The 21,726-nt window shown below is 37.8% G+C and overlaps 1 protein-coding gene across 1 annotated transcript in view; it reads right to left on the bottom strand.

The window, feature by feature from the left end:
* The window catches only part of COL4A3 (collagen type IV alpha 3 chain), a 66,514-nt gene that overhangs the window by 5,564 nt on the left and 39,224 nt on the right, over positions 1-21,726 (bottom strand). The window contains 24 exon segments of the mRNA XM_054205262.1: positions 156-333; positions 985-1,197; positions 1,787-1,885; positions 2,929-3,048; positions 3,170-3,241; positions 4,586-4,658; positions 5,097-5,227; positions 5,797-5,982; positions 6,960-7,010; positions 7,379-7,477; positions 8,465-8,545; positions 8,822-8,948; positions 10,028-10,167; positions 10,556-10,645; positions 12,168-12,266; positions 12,976-13,110; positions 13,685-13,774; positions 14,877-15,044; positions 15,824-15,937; positions 16,069-16,219; positions 17,579-17,676; positions 18,557-18,661; positions 19,750-19,842; positions 20,744-20,912. Coding sequence (XP_054061237.1) covers positions 156-333; positions 985-1,197; positions 1,787-1,885; positions 2,929-3,048; positions 3,170-3,241; positions 4,586-4,658; positions 5,097-5,227; positions 5,797-5,982; positions 6,960-7,010; positions 7,379-7,477; positions 8,465-8,545; positions 8,822-8,948; positions 10,028-10,167; positions 10,556-10,645; positions 12,168-12,266; positions 12,976-13,110; positions 13,685-13,774; positions 14,877-15,044; positions 15,824-15,937; positions 16,069-16,219; positions 17,579-17,676; positions 18,557-18,661; positions 19,750-19,842; positions 20,744-20,912 — 2,882 coding nt within the window.

Genomic DNA, 21,726 nt, shown 5'->3' with positions numbered 1-21,726 from the left:
CATATTCAGGTAAGTGATCAAAAAAATAAGGTGTTTAAAACCAGTGCCTGTACCGACTGAGATGGGCAGGTCTTTGTCTAAGATTTGCCATTCAAAACAATTTAGGATGTCTTTGTGGTTCCAGGCCAGAACTGCTAAAATTCTTATACTCTTACCTGCTTATATGGGGTTCTAGTGCCCTGCCAGAAATCGGTGCCATATCTACTGGCATTACTGTTGCAGTTGACAGCCAGTATGAATAGTCATTGCGAGAAGCAAAACTACAAACATCATTGGTGCTACAGAATAAGAATGGCATGGTGGTAAATCTCTGCAAGCAGCTACCAGCTGTTCCTAAAAGACAAGAGAGGAGAGGTTTGTGACAGACAGGACATTATGTTTACTGCAGCGTACAGAAGGGAGACATGATGGCATCCAATCTACTATAGTGAGAATTAAAACAGTTGGTAACTATAAAGAGAGAGGTGTCTGTATGGTGGAATTATCCAAAAGCGAAATGCTTCTGGTGTATATAAAAATATGTATATAAAAAATAAGGGCTAATAACAAAATCTGTTAAAATAATAGTATCTTTTTGAATGCTGTCAGTCCTTGACACAGTGGTAGGGATTCAGCTGCTTAACAAAACCTTCTGGTGCCATTTTTGACACCCTACAGCATCCCATTTGGTCTCCAAAAAAGCAAGATTCTCTCTCAGATCCTGTGTTACTACTGTCAGCCCTGTGCAGATATTGTGAACATTTATACTAGACTCTCCTCCTCAAAATGTCTAGGGATAGCAAAAAGGGAATACAGGAGTGCAGGGAAGAAAGGTGTCTTTTAAAGCCACGATTCCTGAATTGACTCAGAGCAGCAGACGACTCTGGAGACTGATGGTTGAAACCAGTGTTCATCTCAGACACCTACTGTCAGTTTGGTTTCATGACAACTTAGCATTACTGGACTATAAAGAAAAATATGCCGAAGTTTTTACCAATACAGTACCAAGATCTTGTCCATGTGCTCGTTCATTTCCTTGTACAAAAAGCAGTGAATAGCCAACATAGATCTGCGATGTCCCATGTGGGCATGAAGGAATCTTTGTTGATTGACTATGCCGGGTAAAGATAAAACCTCTTCTTGTTGGACCAGCAATGATAGAACCTGGTGATCCAGGTAACCCCTGTAGACCTGGAAAGCCAATCAGTCCAGGTTCTCCTGTGGAGAGAAAGAAATATGACTGCAAATATTAAATTTTTTTTTTAATTTTTACTTCATTTAAATTAGTGGAACCACTTCAAAGCTAACAAAAAAATTATCAATAAGAAGATACAACTTGAAAATTGGTAGTATTTGTTGCTAGATGTATTAACTCCTTCAGACCTAGCTCAGGTAGCTTTTACATTGCATAATTTCATGGAATAGTGAGGTATTTTAAAGAATCACGGCCATTTTACCAAAAGAGTTGTAAAGTAAAAACATTTTATGGTGACTAAATAAAAATATTTAGTTCTATTTTGATGTTGTAAAAAGCCACACTCATAGCTAGGGATTTCAAGTGGATAAATAAATGTGATTAATAACAGAGGAGCAAAGTCAAGGCATATTTTTGTAAATTATTATTTCAGTTGTGAACATATATCTGTTAAAAGCTAGGAATGTGCTTACATGTGTTTGTGGCCCTAAAGGTACTGTACATGTTACAGAATCTCAATACATGCAAGAGAAAGTATTTAGAGAAACAGGAATACAGTTTATCTGCAAATTCAGTAATAATGGTCAAACATAGATGTCTGCTTTCCTGTACCTCTTTGTCCTGGAAATCCCCTGTCTCCTTTTGGACCAGGCAGTCCTGGTTGACCTGGATGACCAAAACTTCCTGGTAAACCTTTTAATCCTTTAGGTCCTGAATTGCAATCAAGAAAAGATACACAATCATATAGCAGTAGTTACTCTAGATTTTAATAACTGTTAATGAATAAAGTTAAAATCCTCATGTAAAATGTAGCTGCATTATCAGCATGAATTTACTAAGTTTTGAGACTGTCTGTAGTGTTACTGTCACCATATTTCCTGTCAGGATAATTACAAGGAAATACTGAATGTATTGCAGAAAAATATTCCAATAAATGTTTAGAGAAATCAGAGCAAATAGCTTTTTCTTTTAGCATGTGTTACACAATAGAAATATTTCAAAAGTATAGTAACAGGCCATAATCATATTGGTCACAGTTTGTAATTCTATTAATTACTTTATATTTTTTTGAAAGCAACTTTAAGGAAAGCATAGAAAACAATTCTTTAGTGCTTGTTTTGTTATGCTGGAGGCAACTGCCATTCCTGAGTGGGGCATGCCTTCTGGCAAGCCTACCCCCTTAGGAGCTCCCTTCCTGGGTTGGAAAGCTGTGGTATTGAGAAGGGCGGGCAAGTACCCACTGCACATCAGCCTCATCCTACCTGCTCCTTGCTTCCCCATTCCTCACAGCCGTGGCAGGCTTCGCTTCCAGTGCCAATGGAGAAGCAGCCAGCCTCTTCTTTCCCTTCCCATCCCTAGGCTACAACAGGCAGAATCACTTTGTAGCACATCTAGAATACTTCTATTAGGTGTGGTAATTTCCCCGCCCCCAAGTGACAAACATCCTGAGCATGGTTCTGGTTGTATAAATATGGCGGATGCTTTGATCCAAGTTTACTTTTTATGCCATTATTTTGCTTAGGCTTATGTTGAGGGAGAATCTTGCTCACTGACTGTGAGGGAGGAGGGCAGATGGAATGGGACAGCTTATTAATATATGGTTGTTAACAAGGTACAAAGAGTTATTTTTAAATACGGATAGGTATTTTTAAAGACACATCAATTTTCTATGCAGAAGCATGTTTTCCCACCAAACCAAAACATTCTGCTAAGCAGCACACAGAAACACGTACAGAGATAAAAATATAAATGACCTTGTAGTCCAGGAATCCCTTGAATTCCTTGATCACCTGGTGCTCCTGGGATTCCTGGCAGTCCAGGAGGACCCTTGCTTCCTGGGATGGAGAATATTCTCCCAGGGACTCCAGGTGGACCTAGCAGCAAAAATATAATGAAGAGCTATTGCTTTATGTTAAAAGAAAGCAAAGAAACTACAACACAAAACAAACAAATCAACCTAAATCTGCTGGTATTAGAATGAGAAGGGTTGGTTACCACGCTGGCCCTTTGGTCCCCTTGGTCCTTCTACACCTTGTGGTCCAGGGGGTCCTCGATTACCCTTTTCTCCTAAAAAAGGAAGATCGAAGATACGCCTGTTTGGTTTAAAATGTCAAAACAACTGTCAAAGTTTCAGAGGCTTATTTAAGAGTCTTGCATGATCTATGCAACCTTCCCAAAGAGTAACGCAGCCTGTAGACTCATTTGAAATGTGAAAGTGGACTTCCACATCTCTACTGTTACTGTATAATTTATAGCCAAGTGTATTCAGTTTACAAGATGTTTCCATACCTATCTTCATATAATGGCTGGTCCCATAAATCTAGCTTAAAATCTCAACTTTAGACTACGTCCTTTTATCTTACATGTTTTTGTCACTGAGTTTACAGGTCAAGCGCTGCTTTCAGTGATGCTGTGCTGTTCAGCTCCCTTTAAACCCTACTGTCAGTTATGCTGATGGGTGTTAGGAGGGTTGTATAGTTTTTCAAGTGTTTCCAACTTAATAACCCAATTATTTTCGCTGTACAAAAAAAGAGTTTACATTCAGATTACTCTCCAAAGCTCTGCTGGAAATAAAAAAAATTAAAATGTATTTTATTATCAAGTCAGGAGGTTTGACTGACCATGCCATGAAATAAGAGCTTTTTGCTTAAGAAAGTACAATTACTTATGGTGACTTTTCAAATTAGAAAAAATTTAAACACACACAATAATTTACATGGAACACAAACCAGTAGGTTAAACAGGTAATGACAATTTTGTGTGACTGTAAATCATGCAATTGGAAAATGAGAATACTGGAGTAATGAAGACCTATATCAGACTTAAATCACTAGAAAAACGTCTAAATTAAAAGGATTTTTAGACAGCTACTGATCCAACCTAACCCTCAGGAATATGAAATTAATGAAGCCAATACATTTAACAGTTCATCTGCTGATAAACTGGTAAATAAGATTATAACTGAGACTATTCTGACAGCAAACAGAGGACCCAGTGCTCTGTGTATAATTATGATTAAATACTCTTGACTTCTATAGCTAAGAGCCAAAAAGTCACATCATCTAGCAGTGGTGTGGCATTTCTTACTAGCAGATTCAGTCCCAAAGTCCTTACACGTTATTAGTCACTAAGGACAAACTTGGTTTGAATTTGCCTGCAATGGAGGCCATTGAAGTTTCAGCCCTTCCTCACTTAAACATCAGTTTGGACATATCCATAGCATCCAACCCAAAGAAAATGTTCTCTTAGTGAACGCTTTCATTTATAGCTGACCTACACCCTGCTCTTGATGGAAAAACCTCGTCTCTAGGACCACACCTGGTACTATTTATTAAACACATACTATTATAACACAAACTGTAAAGGATTGTATTTAGCACAGATGCGCGTATGTAATAAATACATTAATACCTTTTACACCTGGGAATCCAAGAAATCCAGGGTCCCCTCTAGCACCAGGATAACCTGGTCGACCTTCAATTCCCTGCAAATCAGGTAACACCAATAATAAACATGAAGCAGCATCTGCACGCTATGATGTACATTTTCTTTTTTCAGAATATTCAAAGCATTATGTTCACAGAATATGCTACAACTGGAATTATCTGCTCCACTTATGAGCATGTTAGAAATAGTCATATCATTGTTAATGTTATTCTGTAATACAGAATGGCCAAGGAAATGACATGCCAGAAATTCGCAGTAGTTTCTTTTTGGTCCACTTAAGTCCATAAAAACCGCTTTTTGTATCCATTTTAATATCTTTCTTCTATTAGAAGATTTTTTTGGGAGGATGTGGGGGTTTTTTTTTTTTGCTTTGGTTTGTTGTTTACTTTTTATTTCGATTGTCCTGGGTGTTATTTTCACGGTAAGAACAAAATTAACAATGGAGCGAGAAACAAACAATATTCCTTTCACTGACTTTTGGACCGGGAGGACCAGTGTCGCCGGCTGGGCCTGTTGACCCTGGTATGCCATCTGCCCCTCTAACGCCTTTGATTCCTTTCATGCTGAGAGTGGGAAGACCAGGAGGCCCTGGAAAACCAGGAGCACCTGTACAGAAACATCAGAGTAAGTAAAGACTACTGCTAACAGCATTTCACATACATTACACACAATGCAGTACAACATTCAACAACTCTATAATGGTACTCCTGTTTACCACCTCCGTAGTTCCCAAGGAAATACAGCTATTTTTTAAAAATCAACTCATTTTTCCTAGCCTGCTAATTTAATCTGAGATCAGAGCCGAGTTCTTGCAGAACTCTAAAGCACTACAGTTTTTTGAATATTCTCTAGTTGTAGTTGTGACTGTAATCACACTCATGCTATCTCACTTCTTTAAAGTTGGATCTCAGCTGCCCTACAGACTGCATGGGAAGAAAGCAAAATAATGCAATTGAGTGGGCTGCAAAGCTTAACATTATTTTAATTTACATCATACTGCATAGACCCATCACGGTGTTTGCAATGGTAACATTGCATTAACTGGTAAAGGAACTACCTGTTTAGTTATGAAACTCTTGAGGGAAGACCTCTTTTAACCTTTAGTTCTGGACAGCCTGAATTCTGCTTTCAATTATCAGTGTATCATTTCAGATAAATAAGGAGTTATAACACACCTGGTCTTCCATCTGCACCAGCAATACCTCTATTCCCTTTTTGGCCAGTAATTGCCATGCCTGTTGCGCCTTGGAATCCAGGTAACCCCACTAAGCCAGGAGGTCCAATGGGTCCTTGATCACCTTGATGACCTTTCATACCTGGTGGCCCAGGAAAACCAGGCAGTCCCATGTCCCCTTTGATTCCTGCAAAGTATAAGTATTACATTTGGGGAAAGCTGTCAAGATGGTAAGATGATGTGACGACACAGAATGTGGGTATTCACTATACTGCAAAGGTGGAATTCAACCTCTGTTTTTAGTACAGAGAAGTCCCCAAAGACACCTTGCTACTGTAAAGCAAAATAGTTGTGAGAAGACAGGACTAAGGTAGTGTACACACCACTCTTTTCTCTATTATTTTTTTTTAAAAAACCCTCCACTTCAGAGATTGCTCATAAAAAGGAATAAACTTGAGAGGAGGGCAAAAAGACCAGAGCAGGGAGTATTTCTTTTTATGTAAGCAGAAGAAATGCTTCTTTGAACATCAGAACTGGCAAATCCTTTTAAACTGAATTCCAGCTAAAAGCACCAATGTGAGTACAACAAAGTAAGAGACTACTCCAAAAGATGCTGTTCTAAGGTTGATCTTCGCGTGCATGATCTATATATGGAGGATATGAAGACAGAATTCTTTATTTTTTTTTTTTTTTTAAAGTCAAGCAAATCAATGGATTTCTACCAGTATTAGAAATACAATGCAAAACCTAAAAATTGGGAAGAACCCCCTCAGTCAACTGTTCATAAATATAAAAGGGGAGATGAACAAAAATGCAATCACTGCAGCTTTCTTACAGCATACTTAGTATTTAGCAGCATTATGTTTTCATTAGAACATACTGTTAATCAAATTGTGCATCAAAATAAAATTTCAAAAGCTCTAGAATTCATATATCACTTTCACAAAACCACAGAAGTTAGCTTTTCTGTTCCCTTTTTAGAATAGTCTTAAATTTACAAGCAAGAACTCTTGACGTTTAATATATAGCACCAAATCACTCTTGATTTCCTCTGACACTCTTAGTGCCATTTCAAGCATCCAAAAGCAGGAGGCAACTTGAAGATGAAGATAATGATTCTGTTATTTAAAAATTAAGCTTTTGCTTTCTGAAAAGACAACTCACCTCTACGACCAGGAACACCTCGAAGGCCAGGGATTCCTGTCCCTGGTGCTCCTATAAAATATTAGGACATGTCACACTCAAAGTCCTGAATAACTATTAGAAAACATCATAGTTGTCTAATATTTCATACATTTCTTCAGAATTCACTGAATCAAAATGTAGATTTTAGTTATACATAAAATATAACTTATGACGAATCACATTTATAATAGAGTAGTGACAGATGCATTTGGGTTGTTGACAGCACGTACAACAGTTACATAGAAAAACCTGTGTAAAAGTGAAAAACCTCCTACTTATAAACTTATCTTTGGCTCTACAGAAGCTCTTTATTAATCCTTCCCAAATAATCCTTGTCAATTTAACTAGGGAAAAAAAACCAATTGTAAAACAGAATGAAAATATTTCACTGGTGTTACCTGGTTCTCCCTTTACTCCTGGGGGACCAGGCATACCATCCTGACCTTGATTACCCCTTTCACCAACAAGTCCTTTTCTTCCAGGGTCTCCAACAGCACCTGTGAATTATAATGGACCACAATCTCATTTTCACTTCTATTATTTTGCACTTCAAAGGGAGAAGATAAGAGTGCCCTTTATTAAAATTTAATTAGTTCAGCTACTTCAGAGATAGATGTAACTGTGTTAGTATATAAACATTTGTAAAAAGCAGCATATACATTTTATTGAGCTCACTGGACTTCAATGGATTTAACACCCCCACTATTTTCACAGGCAATAACTTCCTGTCTTTCAAAGACATTTTAGGACCCTGCCTTTGATTTAACTCATGCTGGTGGGAATCCACACAGGCAGTGTGGTTTCTCTACCTGGCTTTATTATAAATTCAAAGTGTCTTTGAACAGGGAACTCTGCCAATTAGTCAGTGCAAGTTCACTAAGTCTACAAAACCACAACATCATAATTTTGATGAGGATCTCTAAATATAAGAGCATCCAATGTGCTTTTTGAAGACAATAACTGGCACTCACTTTAATAAAGTCTGCATTGCATACCTCTCTGTTGCTGCATATTTACACACTCCCCCTTAGATATATTTTGAATAGTTTCATCTTTTCTGTTGCTTTAACAAACAACTACAACTCTCTCCCTTCTTTCCACTCTAATTCATTTTCCTCTCCTCCTCGTCTAGCTACATCTTAGTTTATTATTCTCATTTAGGAGATAAAACAAGCCTTTCTTACAATTGTGTGGATATAGCATCTTAAGACTTCTGGATGAAAAAAAAAAAAAGGGCAAAAAGCTTTACAATAGTCAAACAAAATTAAAACCTCTTGCCTCAGCTAAACTGGTAACATTGAAAACAGGCTGTTAAAGACCTTAGCTGGAACCAGAGAAAGTAATCAAAGCCTTGAACTAACATAAATGGAGGCTGCAACTGCATCAAATTCTAAAAAGCTCAGAACAAGAACATCAACTGCCTCACTACAAAGAAAATAACAAAGCAGGGGGCAGTGATTTGGGAGAGATGCTATGTACCATACCAGGAGGGCCTGTAATGCCCTGTTGTCCTGGGCAGCCCTGCTGTCCTTTGACACCAGTATCTCCAGGAGGTCCAAGCTTCCCTGTAATAAGAAAGAGTGTGGGAGAGGAGAAAAGGCATTATCACTAGATCCAGACTCAGTCTGAGAACTTTCCTATAATTTCTGCTTTGGACAGCTGTGAAAGATCTCCAGGTGACATACGCTAGCCTGGCTGCACTCACTACAAAGGAGCTGTTTAGGTTTACAGCAGTCGAATATTAATGTGTCACCCCAGAGGCACCCTGTGTAGTTTATTAAGAAATTATCTTCTTCTAGAAGCATGTCAACATCTTGCCACTCCTCCAAACCAAAACATACCTGGGATTCCTGCACTTCCAGTTTCCCCTCTGATCCCATGTGGTCCTGGTACTCCTTTATGACCTGGATGACCTTGGGATCCTTTTTCTCCTTTGCTGCCCAAAACTCCCGGAGGGCCTGGATCTCCCTGAGAAATAGCAGTTGCACAAACAGGTAAAGAATCGCCTTATGTTAAATATGTTACATTCCATATTCGAACAACAGAAAAATCATATGTAATTTTAAAGGTTAAGTGTAATCATGGTTCATTATGATTTTCAGACAAAAATCAAAGTAAACTAATATGAAGTCTTACAATAGCCACTGATCCTTTAGACATAGCTAAGAAAAAAAGATCTTTCTTTAATCTGTACAAACCAATTTAAGTCTTTAGATGTTTTCACCAGCACGTAGACTTCCCTTCAGTTTTATTCTAACAGCTCCTCTTTTGATCCAAATGTACATTCCCTACATAATATGCAGCTATACAAAATACTGAAATGCATATTTTTCCTTGAATTCGTAGTGACTTTCACAACAGTAATCTCATTGTGGCTACTCAGCTAAAATAAACAGTGAAACAGGTAATTTAGACAGATTACAGGAGTTACAGTACAGTTTGCAGCCTCAACCATGTATTTCAGATAATCTTATATGTAAAAGGACTCCCAGTTGTTCAACAACCAGAATATATGGAGTAAAATTCTATCCAGTTGACTTAACCTAAAAGATACTATTTTTTTCTTAGCAAGATATATTATTGAGCATAACATATACTTAACATATATTGCTAAGAAAAAAACAATTCATCTAGTGTAACGATATTACTAGACTGTCAAAAACCAACAGTACAATTTTAGATTACAAAACTTTCACACTTGCTAAGATTATATTTTTCTGTACTTTTTCACGTACAAGTATTCCTACTGCTGACTTTTAAAGTGCAAGTCCTTGTTTTTAATGGATTAGCAACTTTTAGAGAAGAAAGGTATTTCCAAGGTGTTCCATCTTTACAAATAAGACACTCTTGCACCAAGAGAAAAATGAAGTACAATGAACTCAAGTATTTCTTCTGAGTAATGACACAATAGAATTTTCATATTTCTTACCACTAACAAATCATCTACTTCTGCAAACTCTGCAGCTCTTGCTTACATGTTGTTCTGTTTCTATAGTCAAAGGCTCTCCTCATTGCCTAATATGACAGTGTTGCCATTGCCTTTATACCTTTGGACCAGGTTCTCCTGGAGGCCCAGCAGACGGGTGCCCAGGATCTCCCTTGTCACCTGGAAAGCCACCATAGCCTGGTGGACCAGGGTCACCTGATGGTCCTGGAAAGCCGGGAGATCCTTTCTCTCCATTTGGACCTGGAAAAATACAGATACTGATACCATTCTTAAAAGGATCATAATTGCATGCCATACCTTATGTTTTGTGATTTACTGCTTGTATATTCAGATATTCATTCTTCATTAAAGTAATTTACACAGCCAGGTGATTTTATTTCTAAACACATTAAAAAGAGGTTCTCACATGTGAAAATACATAAACTAAAGAAGTTATATTTCATTTAGAGAGAGGGAGAACTGCATTCTGCAAGTCAAGCAAATGCTGGGGTGGTGAGAAGTCTATAGGTACTGCAAAGAATAAATCCCAGCGTAAGTATTGTGCTGTGTGCTTACAGAAACTGCTCAGATCTGTGCAAATGCTTCTACATAGCTCTATGAATTTGTAATATGATTGACAGAAAATGACCTGGAATTCCCATGTCCCCTTTGTTTCCTGGTGCACCTGGGAATCCTTGTCTTCCAGGAACCCCTGGAAGACCCATAAATCCTTTGACGCCTGTAAGACAAAGAAATAAGTGTCATCTTCACATGTTTGCATTAGACACTGGCTGGCTGGTAGAGCTGTCACGAATACAGAATCCTCTACTGCACACCTTGTCATGGCACCTTATTATTGTAAATCAACCTGCAGCCTCTTGCCCCAGACACAGATACAATTATCATTATTGTTGTCAGAAAGTCAAGGAAATAACAAGCATCTTATGTATCAATATTAAAATTAAGCTTTATGACCACAGCACTTAGGGTCAGCAACTGAAATATACTTTTGCAAATTTTGATCAAGATCATGATTTTGTATTTATACACTGGACTCTCCTTTCATTGTCCCCCCAGGTTCAGTCAGGTTTCTGGGCATGTCACAAACACATTGCTACTTACTCATTATGCATTTCTCAGGACTGTTATACTCAAGAGCTTTTTCTTATATGGCTTAGGCACTTTTTTCCTACTCGCTTATCTTTTGCTTACTTTAGCTAAATTAGCATTCAGTTTAATGACTACAAGATCTCGTTGCATCTAGAATGTCCAGACATCTAAATTCCAGGGTACTAGCAATGCGTGAATGTTTATGCAGGTGAGGTCTTATTTTCTTCCATAAAAAGTTAGGGAGTAGTGGAACATTTGCAGTTTTTCCTGTGATGGCTACGCTGCAATGACTACAAAGGATGTTAACGACAGACTATAGCAGTGCTGCTATAATGACGTACAGCACAGATAATTGCCATCATGAGAAGAGACATTTTGTTTACAAGTTTAAAATTATTTCTGATTGTTAGCATTTTTATGTATATATTAGATCGTGTCATATGGCTTTCTAGAAAGAAGTTATCTTAATCAAAAATACAGAATACAGAGAGGTAAAGATGTTTTATTAGCATTAATTTGAAAAAGCAGATGCATTGTCTTGCTCAAGGGTCAACACGTATCGTTACGTATGAAGTTATGGTAATGGCAGAGCACAACTTTGTAAAATAGCTTAGGTAGGTTTATAATTTATGCAGGTTCATTTTCAGTCTGCTTTTCACTGAATACCTGGTAACTTTCAAAATATAAGCCAAACATGCAGGCTTTGAAAAGGGAAATAAAATCAATCTGAAATTAAAATAGCTCCTGAAATATTTTTGTGCACAATTGTAATGTTTGTGTTTTAGAATTCTTACTTTTTTTATAATATTGGGAATTCAAACTTCTCTTCACTCCTATAAATACCAATTTTTATTCATTGGCCTCATCAGCTTTTAGATTTTAAAGTTATTCAGGATTTAGTATTATTTTGTATTTATGATCCCAAACAGTGATCTCTATTTGGAAGGAAACAGAATCATCTGGCACTAGCTGCTATGACTTTCAAATATCAGTTTTTGAAATGATTCAGTTTCAGAATTGCCATAAAAGCTTCAAAGTTAATACAGAGAATGTACTGCTGCTGCTGGAGCGGAGTTAATGTGCTAGCAGTAAGGTAATGTTATCTCTGCTTTCCACATAATACAGCCGTCTTCAATATACATATTCCATACCTGGTAGACCAGGTACTCCTTCAGACCCATCAAGACCTGGGGGACCTTGCACACCGGCATGTCCTTTCTCTCCTCTTAGACCCATTCTTCCTTGAACTCCTAAAAAAAAGTTTCATTTTAAAAAAATATTATGAAACAAGATATTAGAATATAAGTTTTATATAAAGTTTAAATTTTTTATAACTCTTAAAGCTAATGAAGCAGAAGTGCAGCATAGGATTTTCACTCTGTGAACACATATAAGCAAGACACAACCTCACAGTTAATGCCTTCTGTATTTCTCGTATAGAGACAAAAGGAAGTTTCTGAAAGTTTCCACAGGAAAATGTCTACACAAATAAATCAGATAGCTTTAGTTATGCATGTACAGCTCATATACAGAGAGTCTATATTAATATTGCAAATAAGGAATACTTCTGACAGTCAAGTATTTCTGAGCAGACTCAATTTCTTTGCAATCCAGCATCTAATTGGTAAGTGCACCCGTTTCATGTGTAAAAGCATGAATGTACAGCATATATGTATATAAGCCTCCTAGTACTCCTGACATATTATTACTGGTTTAACATTACAGTAAGAGGTTTTTTAAGCAACATGGACTTGTTAAAATGTAAATAAATGTTCGGTGTAATATCCAACTATCCCATAAATAAAAAGGCAGTTACAGCATTCACCAAAGATTATTTCAAAGCCATGAGAATACTCTCAATAGTAGAGTCAGTTTTCTTCCATGTTTTCGAGTCCACTGGAACTGCAACATAGATGACAACCCTAACTAGTTCTGAATGACAGAACAATGAACGTGTACCTTTTAAGCCTCGTTCTCCTTTATTCCCAATACCAACCAAGGTCTCAGATGGTCCAGGAAAACCTTTATCACCTGGTTCACCTTTTGCTCCAAGAAACCCTTTTCTTCCTTTTAGTCCTGGGATGCCAGAAGAACCTGCAAGAAAACATAATGAAATTTTCTGAAGAAACCTGACTAGACAATAGCATAAAGGAAGCAATGAAACTCCTGTCTCCAAGGACAACTACATATGTACATAAACATTCCAAATCAACAACCTAAACTAGTTTCTTAATTACTCCAATCATCAATAAAACATCTATGAGCACAGATTATGGCAAGAGATGTAATTATTTCTTATCCTGAATATATGTATAATCTATTGAATAGATATAGTAATGATATTTGAAACACGAATGGGATGGGAAAAAGTAGAGCAAAAGAGCTCTCTGCTCTTCACTTAGGAAATCATCAGCCACTTTTACAAATACCAATGAAATAGAAAAGGTGGCAATTCAAAATTGCTAAAAAAATTAAATAATAATGTTCTCATTCAGTCTGTAGACTGCATACATACAGAAGCCAAAGATTTAACAAGACTGAAAGAAATTATGGTATGACACGCATACTCAGGAGTGATAACATACATCAAGATGGATCACAAGACCACTTCAGCATGGAACTTTCTATATTCTACGTAATAATGAAGGCAGATACTATGGCCACTTGCCTCTGATACCCGGGATGCCTGGTCTTCCAATTGTGCCAGGGGGTCCAGGAATTCCTAACAGGCCCATTATACCTGGCTCTCCCCTCAAGCCTGTGGAATTGAAGCAACAGAAGCATATTTGTTAGTATTTGATCAGTGAAAAAGAGTATTACTTCAGAAACTATGCATGTGCCTGTCATTTAAGTGTTTAATTACTTATTTTATTTTTTCTTCATTTCTGTAACGTACTGTCTAAGCCAGTTTACCAGTCTTTCACGACATGAACAGGTCTTACACACAGACTAACCCCCAAACTACCTAGATTAGTAGCTGCAACAGCTTCTGTCAATGAATGAAATAACTGACAGTGAGGATAATGTAGCTGAGATACCCACACAGGGATGGGAGACCTGTCATGGGATGTACGGGAAAGGCACTCCTTTCTGCCTCAGGAGTTGAAGGCTAGCTGGGACACAACAACTCCCCTCAAATGACATCAGAAATCTATGTTTGCATAACTAAGTCAAGTACTATATGTTTATTGTTAGTGTTATAGGTTGTATATATAGAAAGGTACATACCATCTCCTTCTCACAGAATAATGGAGGATTTGATAGCAATGAAAAACTTAGTTAGAGAAAAGAAGCATTACATAATATTTTTTTATTCTACAAATCAAATTCGAACACGTTTCTGAGAAAAAAAAAGTAATACAGAGATTACCTACCTTACTTAAAGTTAGCTCTGGTTATCGTGACAGACTTTGATCTGACTTAACTCTGTCAGACTCAATATCTGGACTTGCTTTTTAAGAAAAAGATGATAGCATTGACAAGCTATCTGTTTGAAAAGGGATGTTGAGAAAGAAGTAAACACTTTACACTTCCATTATGCTGGGGAGTTGCTTTAAATGTTAACTATTTCATGTCCTATTGCAAGGACATTATTGTACAGAAAACCATGTAAGGTAGCCCTCTGTTCTCAGAAGACTGTAATAGAAAATTCAGTACTATGGCACGACAGCTTCAAGATATGCTTGTCATTTAAGGAATGATGATTTATTTGTTTTCCATATAGATAGATCTCAGTGATACATGAAAGCTCTTGATGGAAAAGTATTTCAGCATCTTCAATTTGGAAAAGCATGACTGATACCTTTCTGCAGAGACTGACTTAATTTCTATGTCCATACAAGTATTTGGGGAATCCTTACCTGGCACACCAGAGATTCCTGTCCTTCCAGACTGTCCCTTGGGACCAGGTAATCCTGTATTTCCCTGAAGACCTATTAATCCAGGTTCCCCGGGTTTTCCATAGATTCCCGGGATACTCAAGCCAGGAGGGCCAAGTTTTCCTTTTGAACCTTGCAAACCTCTTCCTCCTAAGAAAAACGCATGACAGTGTAGTATAGTACATCTGTCTGGAAAATAAACCTTCCTTTACATTTTACCATGAGCATGAAACTCTTCTTGAACTAGCCCTGTTTGAGGGCTAAACATTAAATCTGTAAGACAACGTAGGCATTCAGGAAATCTTTAGAGTTATGGGTTTGTTTGTTTTTTAAAGGGGAAAACAAAAAAGGCGAGAGTAGACAATTCTGTTCTTTCTCAGAAAAAGAAGAAAAACTCAAATATGAAAACCCCACCAATTCTGCATTCATCCTCTTAAAAAAAAAAAAAAATTTAAAAACTTCCTTTTGAGATCATATACAGGAGGACTGTGCTGGGTACCCCAGTGTGTTCTTTTAGACTGAGAATCATACACAGTATATGCACGTACCTTTGAGATCTTAAACTGGTTTTTATCTAGCTGAGGTCTTCCTCTGTTTTGTTTCTTTATCAATCACATTGCACCAAAGAATCTAAGTTCAGCCCCATATAGGAGACATGATGGAAATATCCTTTTTCCTGTGGAATTTGTGCCACTTTGTGACTACTCTTTACATTATACAATGGAATCTGAGTTGTAATCCATTTTAATCAGTGCACATGTTTGCTCCCATCTGCAGAAAATGCATCTTTTAAATGGGCTCACATTTTCTCGCATACTATCCTATAACCAATAACCAGAAACAACTTCAGCTCCCTCAGGCCATTGGAAGGTAGAAACAAAACCCAGACCCACACAGCCAAATGGCACATTTGATTCAGAAGGTCCTACCTGGTGGGCCTGTAGCTCCCTGGCCACCTGGCAAACCTGGCAGGCCAATAAGACATTCAGCAGGTTTCCCTGGAAAACCTGGATCTCCAGGAACTCCAGGTGAGCCACGATCTCCTAAAAGAAAGGAGACTGGATTCAAAATGATTTAAGTAGAATTTTCAAGCTTTGAGTGAGCACTGTTTGAGTTGGCTTCCCTTTCCCTAAAATAACTTGCTGTGCTCCTTGAGTGTGTTTGACAACAGTACCTCTTAGGCCATCATCACCATCATGTCCAGCACTCCCTGGTAGGCCTGGAAGTCCTGGAAATCCAGTATCACCTTTTGAGCCAGGAATGCCATGACCTCCTGGTGAACCCAGTCTACCTGGCTCTCCAGGAATAACCACGCCTGGGTCACCCTGCAACACAGAGAGAAATGTAAACAATCCACTATGTTTTGCTAAATTTGCCAAAATATTTTCTCCACTGTGTGATCAATTAACTTCTTTCACAATGTAATTTTTAACGGCTCCAATTCAGCAGATCAATTGGATGTTCCCTATTGACCAGTTGCAAGTTCCATACCAGAGGAGTAATTCGTCTAGACAGCTTTTGAATTTTGTCTCCTAACTCTAAGAAATTGCTACCGAGCAATGCAAGACACAATTCCCTCCATTTGGCCTTAACTGCTTTGTGATGCTTGCTGTAGCTGTGAAAAACTTTGGACCAGTATCTGAAAATTTGGTTGCAGTTTGTGCAAATACAACTTTTCCTTTATTTTTATATGGTAGTCATATTTTTATCAAAATCTTGATTTAAATAATCAAGGTCAGCAACCAGATATGTATTGGAATACTCAAAGTTAGTTACTGGGTTTTTTTAAATCATTCTTCTGAACATTGTTTTCCATGAAGACTGGTTTTATCACAAATGTCCCAAGTCTATTCCCTGAATGGAAAGTTTGAATTAGTTTTTTCTCAGCTGACTGAACTGCTGGTTGTGTTGAATACTAGCTTTGAGTACCAGCAAATCAATATGTTCATAAAGCAGGTCAGTAGAGCTGAGCTTATACCAGTCACTGATGATATACTTGAACCAAAAAGGCCACTCCACATCCAGTTGTTCTTAAAAAAAAAAAAAAAAAAAAGAAATCCACAACCTTAAACCCCACACTTTGTTGTGTCAAAAAGCATGCAAAAGAATGACATGCTAGCACACAAAAAAAAATGTCACTTTTTCAAAACAATTAGCTGCTATTATTTTGTCCAAATTTGAATCCTGATTACACAGTAGCCAGGAATTCTATATTTACATATGCCATCAGTACGTTAGCTTCTGTTAATCAGCAAGAGTGGCTGCAGTATTACCTCCAACCTACTTGCTTTTTGCTTTGACAGAGCACTTGCCGTAATTAAATGCAAACTTACTTGTCACTGACCTCCATCAAATGCATGCTTAATTGCAACTTCTGAATAGCCATCTTTTCAGAAGCTGTGGCCTCAATTTTTCGCTGTAAGCAATGCAATATCCTCCTACTGCTCTGAAAACTGCAGTACCAAAACATCCCAGACACTTGGGAGTTCTGAAATCCTGTATCTGAATTTAAAATTTTGGCTTGAGCCCCTTTTTATATAAATAATTTAATTTCATAGTTTGTGCATCACTGGTTAGGAAATATAGGAACTCCTACATTCCTTACACTTCTTAATTTATTTGCTCAGTGTCACATTTAATGAATGAGACTTATGGAAAAGTCTGTGCTGTATTTCTAACCAAACCTTTTCTCCTGGTTGTCCTAGGTTTCCAGCTCGGCCTGGATCTCCGATCTTTCCTTCACAACCTGGTGACCCTCTGCCTCCTGCAAGTCCTTTATTTCCTGCAAAAGGAAATAAACGGCAGTACAGATGTGACTGTTATCACCATATTTTACAAATGGGTATTTGTATGGATGCAGTTAGGAGCTTCTGTACTAAAGTAGCTTACGTGAGCTGAAGACAGTATCTTGATTTCAGAGCTGATGTGACACACCGCATCTTGTTCCTTACATATTCACTCAATGTTCACTGTAACACTGCTTAGTTACTTGCTTTAAAATCAGTTATTTAACATGGATTTTTTTTTTTTTTTTTTTAAGTGAAGCTGTTCCGATGTCAGTTCCCTACTGTTTGCTTTGACAAGCAGCTTGGTTGTAGCAGTATCAGAACTTACTCCCCTTGTCCTGACAGGATTCTGAGAATTTCTTAATATTTCTAGTGTCCAAAGGGGAGTATGGCTTCGCATGAGGAATGGCCAAATTCGCATTATTCAAAATACTTTCTATTACCTGCAGATTAGAGCAGGTATTGCATTGTACATAACTAAAATTGATTAAAAACGAAGTACTGAAACTTATACAGCTCTGTCTCCGTAACACATATCCAGGTAAAGAGAATCCATCTGAAGTAAATGTGGCGCTCAGATGGGCTGCACCTGTTTGGGAAGTATTCCAGGAAGCATCAGTGTCTCTTAAAATACTTTCCTACTGCTAGCTTTGGTACTTGATTCTCTGAAATACTTAAAAATACTTCAAAATTGCAATTTATAAGCCCTAAGGCGGTAAATTACCAGAATGCTAAAAACACTTCCCTTTATGACTAATGTTCACTGATACTTTTTTAAAAATATATTGATTGGTTTTAATGACGACTGAAAAAAAAAAGAATACATTAGATTACTTTTTGTTTTGCTTTTTTTGAAAATCAAAAAGCGTATTTTACCTTTTGGACCTGGGTTTCCAGGAAACCCAAGCCCTGGAAAGCCTGTGTCACCTGTTGGGCCTGGATGTCCTGAATCACCTTGCTGGCCTCTTGCTCCAGCTCTACCTGTACAAAGAAAATAAGTAAACTGTGATGTATCTTACCACAGAACATCAACTTGTAAGATTAGGTGCTATACAGTTTGTCATTATTAACTAGGACACCACTGTAGATTATATTAGAATTTAGACACTAGTTGTCCTGCAGAGCAGATTTTCACAGTTAAAATGCTAAATTGTGTTCACAGTATCAAAGCAGGCACAAGCCTGTGAGTCAAGTTTTTATGCAATCTCTCCAAATTCCAGAATTCTAGGAACAACTATGTGCAGATACAAATCTTCCACTTGTTGAGAAGATACAAACACATACTATATGGGTGAGGCTTGGAACAGAAGCAGCTATAAGAACAGAAACTACCATAAAGCTGCCAAGAAATCTTCCTATGCTATTCAGGGCAGCTTTAAGGACTATTGTTCTACAAAACCAAAGCAAAGATGCCTTACAGTTAGCCTGAATGTCACTTACTGTCCTTCAGCGCATTCAAAAATTACGCAAAAATTTAAAACACCAGCAACCAAAAAAATCCCACCTAGAACCCAAGCCCAAAACCCACCCAAACAAGGAAACTCACATTCTTAATATCTTAGAGCAATGGTTAGTAACAGTCACATCAAAAAGGAACCGGGAAACTTAGTAATACGGTTACTTTTTTTGACTGTGCCCCTGCGAAGACTGAGAAGGGCCAAGGGCTTCGGGAAGAATGCTTTAACCTATTTTTTTCCTTTTTTTTTTTGAAGGCAGTCCCAGCATAATTTTGGATATGCTTTTGTCAAGATTATGCCAGAGGTGCCTTTCTGGATACTACAAGCTGCACCATATGCACCAGATGTTTCTGGTTCTTGGAGGAACCAAGCCATAGCATAGGACTGCTTGGAGTCTCTGCCATACTGCACACCATGGACGTGGCCCTTTGTGCCCTTCCCTTAGTTTTCTTGAAAGGGAATGTTACAGCTAATTCCATAGTTTCTGTACCACAGAAATCCTTTTTACAGTTATTTCAAAGTAAGCCAACGGCTTTATCTGGCCAGAGCTGGGAGAGAAATCCCAATCAGATTATCTCTGATTTTTAGCGTATTTAGTGCAGATGTACTCACCAGGCACTCCTGGGGGTCCAGGTAAACCATCTGGTCCTTGAGGTCCTGGCAATGCAGGTAATGGAGTTATCCTACTGGTCTCTCCTTTCAGACCTTCAGCAAATACATAATCAAAGATTACAAAGCCTTATAGTTTGGCAATATGTAATCTTAAACATTAAATATATTAATGATCAATCTACTCGGTTAAAAATGCAGTCGTCTACAGTTTCCATATTTCTGAAACTCCAACAGGCTTTGAAAAGCCTTCAGATCCTGGCTTCATAAAGCAAAAGAATTTTATTGACACCAAGTCCACCTGCAGTCTTCCTCTCAGCTCTCCTGCAGTCTAGTGGAGACTCAGAAAAGGAAGCACAAAGTCAGCATGAAAATGATGCAATTGAGAAATGCTTAATCTGCACCTCCATTTCAGAGAGATTTAATGGGTATTCTCTTTAAGAAACATTGACTATATCTGCCATCCAGCTTTGTGTTCTTACAGATTATGCTGGCCTATAAACATACCAGTATATGTTTCCAGCACTCAAAAATCATTAAGTCCTTCATATTTTCACCTAATTACTTAGCTCACGCTAATGATGATGACTGGATGCATATTTAAAGACTTTATTTTTTTTTTTTTTCCCCACGATGAAGACAGTCAAGCACTGGAACAAGTTGCCCAGAGATGATGTGCTGTCTTTGTCCTTGGAGGTTTTCAAGGTCCAACTGGATAATGCCTTCAGTAACTTGGTCTGAGCTCATAGCTGACCCCGCTCTGAGGAATTTGGACTAAAGACCTCATAGGGTTACTTCCAACCTCAATTATCTGACGACCCTTTTGCTATTAGCTCCAGTGGGGCCAAAGTTGGAACAACGCTGTGTAAATCGTATCGCAAGAAAAACTTCTTATGTTTCATATGTTATGTCTTTGACTTCGATATGTCTTTTACTGCAATTTCAACCAAGTACTCTTTAAGATAGGTAAACCATGTTAAAATAGGAAGGTACAAACCAGCTTCTCCAGGTAATCCAGGTGGACCAGGTATTCCTTTAGAGCCTTTGAAGCCTCTTATTCCTTGTGGTCCATATCCTGGCAATCCAGGAAGCCCCATCTCTCCAGGAAGACCAAGACCACCGGGCAATCCAGGGAGTCCTCTATCTCCTTTTGAACCAGCCAATCCCTATTAATGATTACATGTGTGTATACCAAGCATTACCTGCTTTCTGCACCAGCTTTCATAATAAAATGCCCAATTCTCTGTCTGACTATAATCTTGCATTGCTTCAGTAATACAGTAGCTCGGCTAATTTAAGAGGAATTTTTCCTCTGATTTACTTAGGATTAAAAGAATATAAATTTTATATCAATGGTTACAAATAGAGGGCTATTAAGAGTGAAATAGCAGAAATAAATACAACAGCTTGATTTTTCAATTGCTGTGGCATTACACTGTACACTTTTTTTCTTCTTAAAACAGGTTTGGTAAAAAAATCAAAACACCTCAGAGCTCTGATTCTCCTTGAATACCACAGAGTCAGGTTTAGAGATAGTTATATCTGAATCGCTTTAACAGTTTCTCAGCTGACACAACAGAACAGTTAACTGTTACTTTTTGTTGCTGCTGAACAAAGAGCTCTGCCTTATTGATTCTAGTTTTATGGTCAGTCCTCCCAAATTTCGTGGTTTCTCTCACCCCTGTCTGAAGGTTAACTCCTAAAGACTGAACAGGAACTATTTGAATTACTATTTCCTTCTAATCATTTTAAGTAGCCAGGAAAATTGTCGTTTGATTTTTTTCTGTTGTTGTTGTTTGTTTGTTTTAAATTTTATTCATCACAGGAATGCAAGATAACGCTCCAATATAAATATCCAAATTAACACCACAACAGACTGCTGAGGTTTTTCAGCAACATGTACCTACAGTAGTCTCAGCTCTCTCCGGTATTACATAAGAATATTTACCCTCATTCTTTCATGCATGTTGGTTATGCATA

This window comes from Rissa tridactyla, chromosome 6 (assembly GCF_028500815.1).
Source record: "Rissa tridactyla isolate bRisTri1 chromosome 6, bRisTri1.patW.cur.20221130, whole genome shotgun sequence".
Taxonomy (NCBI): Eukaryota; Metazoa; Chordata; class Aves; order Charadriiformes; family Laridae; genus Rissa; species Rissa tridactyla.
This window is presented reverse-complemented; position numbering and strand designations above follow the sequence as displayed.